Source organism: Phaenicophaeus curvirostris, chromosome 1, assembly GCF_032191515.1.
Source record: "Phaenicophaeus curvirostris isolate KB17595 chromosome 1, BPBGC_Pcur_1.0, whole genome shotgun sequence".
NCBI lineage: Eukaryota > Metazoa > Chordata > Aves > Cuculiformes > Cuculidae > Phaenicophaeus > Phaenicophaeus curvirostris.
In genome coordinates this window covers 138,869,276-138,883,989 of record NC_091392.1, presented here as the reverse complement: position 1 = coordinate 138,883,989, position 14,714 = coordinate 138,869,276, and the positions used below count along the sequence as shown (strand labels likewise).

Here is a 14,714-nt window from a genome sequence, read left to right as displayed (position 1 = left end):
TTTAATTGCTCTTAAGCGAGCATATTGACTGTGCAAAGCTTCTGCACAAAAACTGTTTAGCCATGACAGCACAACACATGCAAGTATGAGTGTACATACTCACAAGAAAACACAATGCCCTTGTCTTGGCCTAAATTAACAACAAAAGAAAACTACACGAAGAAAACTGAATCCAAACAACCTGCCCCAGAAACAATACCCAACCAACAACAAGGTCCAATAAGGAAAATAAAAATGAGGGGCTCTTGATCAGGGCATGTAGTGATGGGATAAGGGGTAATGGCTTTAAGCTGAAAGAGGGAACATTTAGATTAGATATTAGGATGATTTTTTTTATTGTGAGGGTGGTGAGGCTCTGGAACAGGTTGCCCAGCAACCTCATCTAGCTGAAGGTGTTCCTGCCCATGGCAGGGGAGTTGGAACTGGATGACCTTCAAGGTCCCTTCCAACCCAAACCACTCTGTGATTCTATATTCCTTGGCTTTACAATCACTACAAAGTGCTCACCTAAATATCCTGAGTAGTTCAAGAAATAAAAAAAGACAATAAAATAAAAATTACATAGTTACTCCTTACCCTGCAATAACTCAGGCAGGAGACGATTCAACAATATATAACCATTAAAGCATCCAAACAAGGATGTGCTCTGTGACAAGCCTAGCTATACAGTACACAGAATACTATCAGGCAGTTATATCACATGCTAGAATGTGTAGCCTCTATCAGGTGAGAATTACCAGTTGTTACTTGCTATATACAGTAGAAATGTCCTCCTAAAATTCCATACAGATATACTCAATTCCAAAATACATTAGATTCAAGAATGAAAATAGACCCTCGTAAAAATTTAGAACTACAGAGTCAGAAATATTTCCTAATCTAGGCTCATCTTGTTATGCAACTTGCTCCAGAAATGCACCTAAGAACTCCCACAATTGCTCCTGGCTTATACAGAAAAATAATCAGTTTTCTGAAAACATACAGCTCTCACAGTAAAGATCACTAAACTCATTTTAACAATGTAACCTCACTGATAAAAAAAGGACTCACCAGTTAATCCTCTGTCACTCACCTCACCGTATCATTACTTAGCTAAATTAAGTTAGCAATACCTACTAAATTCAGTGGGCTTTTTGTTCCTTACACTGCATCTGGTGAACTCCTAAAATAGTAAGGAACACATTAACTCTAATGGAGGAAAATCCCACTTTCCTAAAACTTACTGTTCCATCTTGTAGAAAATATATTCACGGTACCAGACAATCAGTTGTTACATTCCACATTAAAGGCAGGAATCCTTTTCCACTTCCTTTACATTTTAAAAGCATCAAAGTTTTAAAATGCAGCAGGTATGTTAGGACTAAAATTTGTAACGTAGGAGCTATCTCTTCAGCTCTCAAAAGCTAGTTGGCTGCACAAACGCCTTCACTGAGATTGCACAATATAAATAGGATACGATGTGCAGAAAATAACAGTAAGACAAGGACTAATAATGCTCATGTTTAAGTAGGAGCTAGATAATGAACTTAGCTAGATGTGAAAATGACACAGTGTACTTGTATAAATTACAAGAATAATTGAGTACAACTTTTTTTTAAGTCAACAATCCTCTAATTTGATCCTCATATTTTTGTTTGTCGTTTCCATACTTTCATTTTGCCTCCTTGATACTCAAGAAAACAATGCAAAATTAAGAGTGACATCTTGTTAAATATTCTCAAATGATTTGCTGAAGATACCACTGCTGGTTTTTACTGCCGTTGGATGTAGATGAATATTTCTAACTGAATATTAAAAATGCAGATATATGTTAATGTGCTATGCCTCTAACTGTCATTAAGACTCAGGTAATAACTCATGTGTAAGAAAATAAATCTGCAGAGATCAGGGAGAATAAATTTATCCCTCCAACATACAATACTGCACACATGAGCATGGCATCGGTCCTGTGAATACAAGTTAACTTTCCTCACTTGCATAGCTCCACAAAACCCACCACTGCTCTCTTGTGCCAAGTACTCCCTCAACATAAGCTCATTTCCAACCTCAGTAGGGGGCATCGCCTTAACCCACAGAGTACGTGACTGCATATCACGTACAATTCAATTGAAAACTTGTATAAACCTTCAAGGCACTCCTAACCTGCAAAGCAAGAAAGATGATGCTACTACAGGAAATAAGATGGCCAGAAGGCCAAGTTCATCACAACCACTTTGAGGTCCTTAGGTTGAAGATGCCAAAGAAATGCTATAGTTTTTTTGAAATAATTTAAGTACTTTGGTATCTGATAGTTTAGGATGGTCAGAATCTATATTCCTTTTAGCCATGACAGAGAAGACTAACCACCAATCTAATCACTTGCACTTTTGGCTGAAACATATCATAAGCTTCACAGCAAAGTCTGAAAAAGGTGTATGTTGAATTTAAAATACTCACAAAATATATCTGAATCCATTTTTAGTGACTTACATATTCCATAATTTGTACAACTAAAAAAGACACCTTCAAACCGTAGCAAACCATAAATATAAAGGGAATTAAATCCAACCTTTGATCCATAGAGATACTGCGGCTGTGCATTAGGCTGCTTGTCTCTCTGAAACTCTTGAGAAAACGGTAGCACGGTCCGAACAAATCTATAAAAAAAAATATATATATTCATTAATTACACATGGGTTAATAGGTGTGCACCTAATGTACCTTATGCTGTAACACTGCTTTTGCCTACAAACAAAATCAAAGCCAGACCCGTAGCCTTTCAGCCTAAGCTGAAATCGGGGAAGCATACAGCCTGCCTTGCCCAAAAGCCTGGACCCAAATCATAACGCAATTCTCCATCGCTTACTGGGACCCTGTTCTTCCAGTGGTGTGCAGGGCCCCAAAATATTTCTCACCTCTACTCAAGCCCAGCCCAGCAAAAAAAGAAGCACCTAACAAAGCAGCAATAGCCTCCGAGAGAGAAGGCGGTCCTTGTGCTTCCAAAATTAAGTCATCGAGAATGAATTACACCTTCAAAGAAGAGCATGACATTTCTACTTGAATGTTCTGGAGGTTTCCCCTCCAAAGAAACTCACAGCAGGAGAAATACTTCAGATTAATTCTTTCAAAAAAAAGTCATGAGGAAGGATGTAATCCTTGTAGCAAAATCCACATTTCAAAAGTTTGATCACACTTTAGTGTGAGTATGTACCAATACAAAATATGTTTTTACCTTTGTATATTGTTAAGAGGATGACAAGAGAACTACAAAGCTATGGAGTACTGCAAAGAGAAGATCAAACAGTCCACTCCTAATTAGAGTCTGAGTAAAGGTGCTTAGGTAGAACTCTGAAGGCACGAGTCCTCTTGTGAATCAGCCATACAGACCTACTCCCTTCATGTCATTCATTAACTATGTAATGCGCATTTTGCAGCACTACAGTTGAAGCACAGAAAGAAGTTAATCAACATCTAGTACAATTCTGATTTTGCTTAAATTTACTAAGCCCAGCAAAATTATTGGTGTGTGATTGTGGATTGGATGGTTACTCAATGTGTGGGTTTAAACTTGATAAAAAGGATTTCTTGGGGCAAAGCTGCATGTACACAGGGAAGAGGAAAACCACCCATTTAAGAAGCATGCACCAAATGTTTGTAACAAGTGAGGCCGTTCTGTGTGTTATTTTTATACTACGTAGGTATAAAATTTAAATTTCCTCCTTACATTTACATGTCCTCACCGTACAAGTTTCCTCCCTTCTCTCTCACTTACATAGCAACTTAAAACTTCCTCTTCAGATTACTTGAATCTGTTGTCTGCACAGATGCTTCATTAACGAGTTTACTGGAGATGTTGATGGAATGCAAAATAATCTGCAACATATGACAGTCCCAAAGATTACTCTATTCTTTCTCTACAAATCCTATTCCTTTTTAAACTGACATCAATTTTCAAGCCCTAAGAAAATCTCTAAAATGAAAGAAATCAAAAGAGATATCATGTCATTTGAGATAAGACTGGGTTTCAGTGTGCAGTCGTATCAGACAAGGGCTGATAAGTTATCACTAAATTAAAACCCTCGCAAAGAAAAACGTGTTTCAGAATATAAATGTGGGTGCATGCCATGACTTGGGAAGCTATAACTATTACTCTTTTTCTTTCCAGAACAGTATTATGAATATATTTGAACTACAGTGTCATTAGTGACTGTGAGCTAACCAGTCAGATTGTATTTGGACTGAGAAGAAATCACAGCCTCAGAAATCATATACCAGAAACATTTTGAGACACAGTCTCTATGTTTCATTAGCTCCCTACAAACACAGGTAACTCTTGTGTGTTTCCCAATGCTCCTCTACATTCTTGAGGGTTTGTCCACCTCTAATGATTTAGAATTGTAGCAATTCTAAACAGGGCTGATTGATGAGAAGCTCGACAAGAGACAGCAATGTGTGCTCACAGTCCAGAAGGCCAACCGCATCCTGGCCTGCATCAAAAGAAGCGTGGCCAGCAGGATGAGGGAGGTGATTCTGCCCCTCTGCTCTGCTCTTCTGAGACCCCACCTAGAGTATCGTGTCCAGTTCTGGAATCCCCATCATAAAAAGGGTATGGAACAGATCCAGAGGAGGGACATAAAGGTCATCAGAGGGATGGAGCACCTCTGCTAGGAGGATAGGCTGAGAGAGCTGGGCTTGTACAGCCTGGAGATGTGAAGACTCCATTGAGACCTTATAGTGGCCCCCAAGTACTTGAAGGGGGCTACAGGAAAGCTGGGGAGGGACTTCTTAAAAGGGCATGAAGTGATAGGATGAGGGGGAATGGCTTTAAATTGGAAGGGGGAAGATTTAGTTTAGACATTAGGAAGAAATTCTTCGTGATGAGAGTGATGAGGCACTGGCACAGGTTGCCCAGTGAAGCTGTGGCTGCCCCATCCCTGGAGGTGTTCAAGGCCAGGTTGGATGGAGACTTGAGCAGCCTGATCTAGTGGGAGATGTCCCTGCCCATGGCCGGGGGTTGGAACTGGATGGTCTTAAGGTCCCTTCCAACCCAAATCATTCTATGATTCTATGATTATAAATAATCTTAAAAGTTTCTCAAAGACTTGAAGCAAGTATCCTTTAGGCTTTCTTGAGGAACATGGGGGAAAGATGCCATGAGAGAAAGACAGACACTAATAAAAGGAAATAGGACCAAGAGATAGTCACTTGGTATCTTACAGCAGAGCTATGGCTATGTACTAAGGATATAACAGGGAAAAGGGTGCATCAATCTAGGAGGTACAAGACTAATAAATATTAGAGATAACTTCTCTCAAAACTAAAGGCTATATAGAAACCTTTACAGTTCAGCATCATCTGCTATTCTTCAAGCTTTTTCAATGTGTGTGCTTTCTCTTTTTGGCATACAGCGGGTTGGTTTCCTCCTGCTCCTCCTCCAAGAAATAGAAATACCTCTTTGAAGGACTGAAGTTCTTTGAATATCAGTGCTAAAGCTAGGCAAATTTTTACTTTCCTTCAGATACTGCTAGATACAGGCTTTGGCATAATCCAAGATATCAGTTCTTTTCATTTTTAATCAGTGTTGACGATCTCACAGCAATTTATCCATTTTAATCAACACAGCTTGTAAGCAGTCAAAGTAGATTAAGCAGATGAAAGCCTGCTGGCTTACCAAAGCTGTGCAAGAGTGATTGCTAAAGGACAATATGAACTCCAAAGTAAGTATTTTAGGTATCAAATAATTTTATATCAGTGTTTTTGCGATAGCTACCAGAAAGGAGTTCATAGCGAGCACTTTATAAACTACCCTAAATGATTCTATGATTCCAATTATCATAATTTATTTAAGAAAATAAGGAGAAATCTGAGAGAAACCACTTTGATCAATAAACCTGCCGCCTTGCTACTGCAGGAACCAGATCAGACAATCTCATTCATAAACTTTCTGAGCTTCATCTCAGGAGTAATAAAAGTACCACAATCATCCTCCCCAGCTCATACAGAAAGTATCCCTCTGCACCTCCCTGTCTAATTGGTATAAACACTTCCAATTTCCAGCCTTCTTAAACCTGCTTGTCCTATCTGCCAGATCTAAGGGTAGCCCTACACCTCCTCTCTCAGTGAATGCTAGATCTAACTCACTCTTTTTGAACATTAATGTCAGGACAGAGAGAACAGGGGGCTATAAATTGAAGTGCGAGGAAACAGCAAATGAAATAGAGAACGAAATATTAACAGATATCTACTATCCCATTGCTATCACCTTTCCTTTTGGCAGAAAGACTGGTTTGGGCTGGTTTTCTTTTCCAAGTGGGGGAAGATAAGGTACTTGTTGTCAGAGTTGATGGAGTATTTGACTACAGTCACCCCTACTTTGCATTAGCCTATATTTGGCTTTTTGTAGCAGAAACTAGGTAGTTTTTACTGTCGTACAGCTATTCAGGTTTGCTCCAGCAGTGCCTGAAATGACTGAATTTTTTTCTGAACAGTGACTATCATAGAGTATACACAAGACAAGAAGACACAGCTGCTCTCTTGTGAAAACAAAGCAGTATGAGAGAGACACGGAGTTCAAGAAGGGAAGGGAGAGGAAAGCAGGAAGATTGCAAAATAAAAAGCTGGTCTCTTTGTTCATTCTGTGATAACTCTGTATCTGCACAACAAATATGTCATACTGCATTTGGAAAAGTGCTACACGCATGAATACAGAGAATATAGATTTGGATAATCTGTTGAGAGGAGATGGAGCTACAAACCTGACTACTCAGGAACCTTCTATCATTTGTGTCAAGAAAGCACAGAAAAGCCTCAATCCAAATAAACGTCTAGGCTGTTTCACACTAGCCTCTGTTAGCCCTGAACACAAAACATGCCATCAGCTTAGAATTAGTAAAGAAAATTAGGAACACTACAGATAGTGGAAAATGATGAAGATGATCAGAGGGCTGGAGCAGTTCTGCTAGGAGGACAGGCTGAGAGAGTTAGGCTTGTTCAGCCTGGAGTGAAGACTCCGTTGAGACCTCATAGTGGCCTCCAAGTACCTGAAGGGGCTACAGGAGAGCTGGGGAGGGACTGTTTACAAGGACACGGAGTGATAGGATGAGGAGGAATGGCTTTAAACTGGAAGGGGGAAGATTTAGATTAGACATTAAGAAGAAATTCTTCACAATGAGGGTGGCAAGATACTGGAACAGGTTGCCCAGGGAAGCAGTGGATGCCCCCTCCCTGGAGGTGTTCAAGACCAGGTTGGATGGGGCTTTGAGCAGCCTCGTCTGGTGGGAAGTGTCCCTGCCCATGGCAGGGGGGTTGGAATTAGATGAGCTTTAAGGTCCCTTCCCACCCAAACCATTCTATGATTCTATAATTTGAATCCTCCTAACTCCACAAAGATATGAGGGAATAAAAACGTACTAACACTGGCATAAGCGTGACAAAGATTGCTGGTGTGGAAAGACCTTTGGCTTGGAAAAATATGCAACTAAAGGCCAACACGAGAGCACCGAAAAGACAACAAGTAGGAAATGGCTGTTCACTCAGTGTAAGAACTTGCAGGCAACAGCTTGAGAGCAAAGTAAAGAGATACTATTTCGTGAAACACAGCTTCACTGCACACTCCTCACTACGGCAAACCAGGAATGCCAAACTCGGCTTTAAGAAGAGGACTGGACAAAGCAATAGGGGGAAAATAAAATACACGTAAATGGCCAGAAATGAACTAATATCCCACTGTTTTTACTCTACAAAAACACCTGATCATTGTTAAAGGCTGGAATATTTCCTGGGAAAAAAAATCACCAGAAACCTTCCTTGTTTTCATACTCAGCCTCTGCATGGCTGCTCCCAGTCTCAGGACACTGAACTAGAGAGGGCTCAGACCTCACCTGCAGTTCATATGTTCATGCCATTATCCAAAAGTTTGTTCTCTTTTTTTCTGATCAACAACAAGCAGATTAAAAACACTCCTGGATTTCACTGCTAATGACCATCTGCACAAGTTCTCTAACTGATCTCCCCTTTTGTTCTCCACAAATTGTTGGGCCCGAGTCTGGATATAGCTGAGCAGCTGGCCAGCACTAACGAGACTAAATTTCAGAAAATTGGCAACTGCAATTATTGAATTGCTAAATCTTTTAATAGCAGCCTCACTGTTTAATCTCAGTACATTATCAGACATAACAAAAATTCCCAAGTCCCAAACAATTAAATATGCAACACGTTTCAGTGCTTCTGTGTGAACAGCCTCAGCCTTTGAACCAAACCTGTGGGGTTTCTAAACACTTGACCTCTCTTAACAAATGTTTGAAATCATCACATTCAAGTATTCCTAGAAAAAGAGCTTCAACAAGGTGCTGGATACCAGTGAATCTGACCAAAACACTAACATTAAAGGAAGGATCCTTAAGCCTAGGCTGTGGTCAAATTAATAAAAGGCATATTTCCTGGGAGCTCTGCATCCAAGCAGTACCTCTGCTTTCATCATACTTATTACTCTTTCTTCCAGCCTTTGGTTGTTACTTTTCTCCCCTTGTTTGCATGTAGCTTTCACGCAAGATATTACTTACCAAGAGTAAAGAATTAAACTAGCAGCTCTCACAGAGCTCCTTACTGCATTTGCACACAATAACCTGTACAGATGAATACAGAGAGCTCATCAATTTAAGGTTCATACTAACGGCAAGGCACCAATAGATATCATGAATGTGCTTAAGAACTATAGATGGTCTAGAAACTCCCTGTTCCCTAATGGGCACCGTATAGCATGTGCACCCATTAATTCTCTTCACACTGCTGTTTTTGACTGACACCAAAGGAAGTCTGTGATGAAATCGGACAAATGGTACACACATACCACCTAAGACCTGGCTCCCTTTATCATCTTTTCAATTACCGTGAATTAATGACCCAACAAGCTTGAGGATCAGCCTAACTCAATTTGTAAGTACAGTTTTTAAACAGACAAGCAACAGTCCTACAGGATGCTGCTAGTGTCCTTTGGCATTCTGTGCTTGTTTCCCAAGCACTGGGGTCTGCAGTACGGCAGTCCCTATAGCCAGGATGAACACGGACTGAATTGTCACAAGAACCACTGAATGCCTTTCATTAAAGCTGACAGATGAAGGATTAGCATTTTATCAAGATTTTCTTTTAATACCATGCTTATATCATTATTAATACATCACACTGAAAATTCCAATATTTATCTCCAGATATATGAACTGCACGGGAGCTTCCTCAGAAATACATTAAACTCTCCTCTGCAGACAGATTTATGTAACAGAAGTTTCTTGACTAAAACTTAACCACAAAAAAACACACTCGCGCAGACAGAATCTTGAATCTAAAACATAGCATAACCATCATGGAAGATGTCAGACAGGGAAAGCTTTCCAAGGAGAAAGTGAAAGAAGAGAACAGGCTTCAATTTCTTTCTACAGCTCAATATTCAATATCATTTTACTGTCGCTTCACACAGTTCTAACCAAACCCTGAGTAAAGGCTAAAAGCAACACAAACCCTAAAAAAACCACATAAGCAGGAAGCCCAGAAATGTGAAGTCCCAAGTACTGTGACTTTCACTCATTCAGGCTTTAGATCCCACCTTTGTCTTTCCACTGTTCACTCTCTTTAGAGGCTGCAACTATAGATGCAGTGCACTTGTCCGTTCTCCAGTAAACAATCCTTTTCTTCACATGAACATAGAATCAGGAATATAAATTTATTTCCATTGTCTCACAGCTGAGAATCCAGTTTACCAAAATATCTCCCTGATACGCACTTTGCAGTATTTTTGGACACACTTTATTTTTCAACATATGATAGCTAAGCCATTAAAATGTCAGAATTTGGATGCTGCAGTTACATTTTACTTATTGTGGACAAATAACAGGCTTTCACACATTTGACAGTACTTAGTAAAATGACTCATGCTGCTTCGTTTCAAGTAAAGTATTAGAAATGGAAAACACACTAAATGAATAGAGAAGGAATTGTCAGTATTTGGGAGAAAAGAAATTGCAGGAAGGTTGTAGAAGAATTGCTGCAAACAAAAGGCTGCCATGCTAACCTGTTAGTGGATCCATTGTAGCAGTAGTTTGGAAGGAAATCATAATTGAGTTCCCAAAAGACATGAAGAGTGATTCTTCCATAAGGGGCTGACACGTTGTGATTGGCTTCTCTGAACATGGCATCAAAGCTGTCCAAGGTCATATATCTACTCAGAAGCTTGTGAGTCATTTTGTTTATCTCTATTAAGCCATCCAGCTCCTACAAAACACAAGAGAAAAGAAAGTGAGCAGTGTGTTTAATAAAGTGAAGAAACTCAACAAAGTACATAAATAACCTTGACCAAATAGAAGATTAGGAAGAAGTCAATACGAACAACTGACTCCCCGCTTAATCCCTAATGATAAAAGCTGGAAAGAATCAGTGCTCTTGGCACTGTTTGTAACTATCTCCCATCAAAGCCTTCTGAAACTTTGAAGGTATTCATTAAAATCTGTCCACACTACAGACTGGTCTCAAACACTGATCTGCGCCAACTTTTTTTTTCATTGAGCAAAAGTTAAAATGTCAATGTTTAAATGGGGTCAGACACAGTCCAAGAAGCATCTTCTGGATTTCCTGCTTCACAAGGTATCACAAAGTAATTTCTGCTCTATAGGGCAATTGGTGAACTAACTTTAACAGTAGCACTGGTAGGAATAATATACATTTACCATAAACCCTTCTGATGACTTACTCCATGGAAGAATGTGCTAAGATGCAATTAAAGACCTTCCCAGATATTTTAAAATGTCTTGAAGGTATCCACAAAATCACTGGCTGCAGACTACACAACTATATGTTAGCGCCTTTCATAATGTTTCCCCTCTTGATAAGAAATTCCCAGCATGGTTTCCGGCACTTTCATGAAGTACATTAAATGTAAAAGTAAATGTAAAAATAAATCCATCTCTGACGTCAGACACTAAAAACACCAAACACGAGCACACTCTCTCACTCCAAAAAAACCCAAGCACTGATTTTAAAGATTGTTGTGCAAGTGACCTAGCGAATGAATGTTCAGAAGCTTTGTTTGCCTGTGCATCACATTACTGGTCATCTTCCCATGCAGTGCTGTCAGATTTAATTGCTCCAAGCTTCACAGGATTTTCAAAACTGTGAGTAACAGTCAGTTTAAGGAAAAAGAATGACTATGATTGTCATTACAGTACCGAGTCTAATTTAAGGGGAAAAAAGTAGCTCAGTCTTTTAAAAATTATCTCAATTTAATTTACTTAGCTTGAAACACAGCCGAAATTACTGATTAGTTAAGCTACTACTATCAGTTTCTCACTAAGGAAATCAAGTAGTTTTCAGCAGAAATTATTTCGCATAAAACAAAAGAAGTGAAAAAAAGAGCTCAGTGTAGGGATGACACCTTAGCCCTTCCACTTCCTAACTCAAAAAAGAGTGAGAACCCGTGACCAAAGAAACACATCACTGACCATCTCTGTCCACTTAGCCACTAAGAAAATCCTATGCATAATAAAGAAAACTATGTTCCAATAACTGAAAGGCTAGAACATCCAAGTGCAGAAAAGTCAAGAGGCTCTATGGCCTCGGTATTTGATTTATCATCAGTAAAGAATGACATTAATTCAAGGTAGTTAACACAACTGGTAAAAAACCTATTGTGAAAAGCCCGATGGTAAAATTCCTTGCATAACTTTTAATTTTTTTCTTCACTCCATCAGAATTGAATGTGTCTTATATTTTTCTTGTTGACTGCATATTTACCTGTCAAATTAATGCCATCCGGAAATAGACTTTGGGCTTTTAGCATTTTAATCAGGAAAATAACTCAAAAAGACAACTCAGTATTGCACAGATGCTCTTCTTCCACAGGCACAAGTCAGATCTTGCTCCTCCACAAAACAAATATTTTTGTCATGCTACAAAACCAAGCTGCCTGGGTAAATAAAGTAATTTTGATTTTATTAGGCACAAAGCTGTCTTGTTTTGGTCTGCAATATATCTAGAAGCATGGACAAAAAGTGACCATTTATAAAAACTTAAATCCCAAGAACGGGGTTGCAGCAGGTTTATTTTTTTCTGAGCAAGGGAAGAACAAGATTCTCAGTCTCAACAGAACTGGGACTTGCACAGTCCCACATACAGCAGCATACTGAGAGTACTGCATCAGGTCAGGCCAAAGTACTGTTTGAACAGAGATGCAGGCTAAGGCATAGGAAGAAAAAAATCATAGCACATCAGAATGAATTAAGTCCACAATATATTATAATGGTGACAGAGGACTTGTTAGTATAGTTTATGATGTAGCTGGAGCTGACTAAATGAATGCCTTTTGCAACACTACCTGCCTCTCTAATAAGAGGTTTTGTTAATCTAGACTTAAGAAAACCAGACGAACTTCAACTATAGCATTGTATGACTTCACACTTACAGAAAAAATATAACAAAACACAAGAAAGAAAAGTTTTGTTATTTGTAGAATCATACAATGTCCTCAGTTCAAAGCAACCCAGAAAGATCATCGAGTCCAGCTCCTGCCCCTGCATGTGACAACCCCAAAATTCACCCCACATGTCTGAGGGCATTGTCCAAATCCTTCTGGAATACAGTCAGGCTTGGCACCACAACTGCTTCTCTGGGGAGCCTGTTCCAGCACTCCACCACTCTCTAAGCAAAGAATCTTTTCCTAATATCCAAACTAAAGGTCCCCTGGCACATGTTCCTGCCGTTGCCTCGGGTCCTATCATTGGTTGTCAGAGAGAAGAGATCAGCGCCTGCTCCTTCTGTTAGGCATTCAGCCTTCTCTTTCAGCAGTGACTGTACAACTATTTGCTGAGAGAACACCTAGAGCACTTCTGGTAAAATCTGAGAGAAATTGTTTCTCAATGCAAATAAAAGAAATAAAAATCAAATTAAATTAAACCAAAACAAAAGTAGCATCCAGATCCCAACTGCAGTGCTAGTGCTCTGACAAAACTACAACACAACACTCACCACAATGGAAGTCAAATCCTCACTTTCAAATCGACCAATTGCCAGTTCCATTGACCTGTACATGGCTGCTGATATTCGCTGAGTGATCAGTCGGTTCAGGTCTATTGATCTACCAAGAAGCTAAAGAAAAAAAAAAGGCTATGAAGTTTTAAACTGAAAGTCAAATTACAAAACAAGCTGTACAAGGTCTATGAAACTCCGCAGATTAACAAACTCACACAGTGAACTTGTGTTCCAAACACACAAAAACAAAGCAGATGGACAAAAATTTATAAATTCATGAACAAATGAGGTTAAAATTTACATCCCAATTCTCACAAAAAGAAGTAAAATCACATGTTGCATTTATATTTAAGTATAGATATCAGCATTTTATGCTTCCATGACATTGTGCCGACAACATATTGAAAATGGTGAAAGACATTACTAAGAAGACAACACTACCACATGTGATATTCCTATTTGGCTGGTGTTTGCTTAACTGCAACAGACATTTGCATTAAAACAGACTCTTAAGATTTTTTTCTTAATTTACCCCTTCATATGACAAAAAAGCTGCTCTCCAACGTCAGTTATGCCACTTAGATGACAGGACCCAAAGCACAGAAAGAGTTTTGCACACCTACATAAATCAACAGCACTGGAAAACTGCCAAGCAACTCAAAAAGAACAGAATATGAGTTAACTTACTTGGACATGTCTTTGTTTCAGCAGTGTCTCATAGCGGTTGGACGGTAGCAGCTGAATGGTTGCCCCTTGATTCTTGCATTCTGAACGTAATCGTTTATCCAGAAGCAGGCTATTAAGAAAGGCAGAAAACGGTTGAAGTATATTAAACAGCAAAGCAGAGAAGAAAAGCATGAATAAGACTGCTTGCTACTGGAATAGCTACCTGCCAGCCATCGCCTTGTAGTACACAAATATTTGGTCCGCCAGCTTGTAGACAAATTGGTCAAAACAAAGGTTTACCTTGGGAGCAAAAAAAAAAGTGCTTTTAAGAAGACTTAAGATTAAAAGAGGGGAGCTTATCCAAGACCTCCCACTATTTATCAGGCATAATTAAGAAAGCTACCACATCCAAATTTCCCCATATAAAAGATGATGACATTCAGTCTTCAGCATTAACTTCAGGCATTTTGCAGAGGTCTACAGGTCTTCTCACCACATATTACCCAAACAGTTACCCATCATCTGTTTTTTTTCTTCTCAGTTTCTCATAAGAAAGTTTCCCATAATAGCTCTTAGCATGTAGCATAATTTTCACATTCAGGTACAGACTATTTTTCTCCAGGTTACTTTACCTCTGCCTCAATCTCATCATAGAGGAACTGTTTCTTAAATTTAGTAAGCGCATAATGAGCACTGTCATTATAAAGGTCCAAAGAATACAGAACATACCTGAATGAAAAAGAATAAAGAAAACAGTTACATGTGTTTAGAAATTATGATTCTTTAGGATGGTGCAGTCAAGATGATGTAAGCCACTCAATATTGTAATCTACATGTGGTTCATGCAAACAGGACTTTTGCTTGAGTTAATATATAAAGCCACACTTTCTCTTTTAAGAAAGTCTTTTATTAGTTCAAGAATTTGCATAGGTAAGTTTGCAGTCTGAAACTTGTTTTCTAGAGGTAGTTTTCCATCAGAATGGAACTATGCTTTTACCACTGTACATTATATTTGACATCTTTGAGGATTAAGGAGAACTCACTCAGGAAACAACACA

The 14,714-nt window shown here is 39.0% G+C and overlaps 1 protein-coding gene across 4 annotated transcripts in view; it reads right to left on the bottom strand.

Annotated features, from left to right (window-relative positions):
* CYFIP1 (cytoplasmic FMR1 interacting protein 1) overlaps positions 1–14,714 on the bottom strand; it is a 77,308-nt gene that overhangs the window by 28,637 nt on the left and 33,957 nt on the right. For all 4 annotated transcript variants that reach the window (XM_069876006.1, XM_069875998.1, XM_069875989.1 and 1 more), the window contains exons 18-23: positions 14,289–14,385; positions 13,880–13,956; positions 13,678–13,786; positions 12,988–13,107; positions 10,043–10,242; positions 2,549–2,636 (exon numbers count right to left, since the gene is read on the bottom strand). In XM_069876006.1, coding sequence (XP_069732107.1) covers positions 2,549–2,636; positions 10,043–10,242; positions 12,988–13,107; positions 13,678–13,786; positions 13,880–13,956; positions 14,289–14,385 — 691 coding nt within the window. The remainder of the gene's footprint in view (positions 1–2,548; positions 2,637–10,042; positions 10,243–12,987; positions 13,108–13,677; positions 13,787–13,879; positions 13,957–14,288; positions 14,386–14,714) is intronic.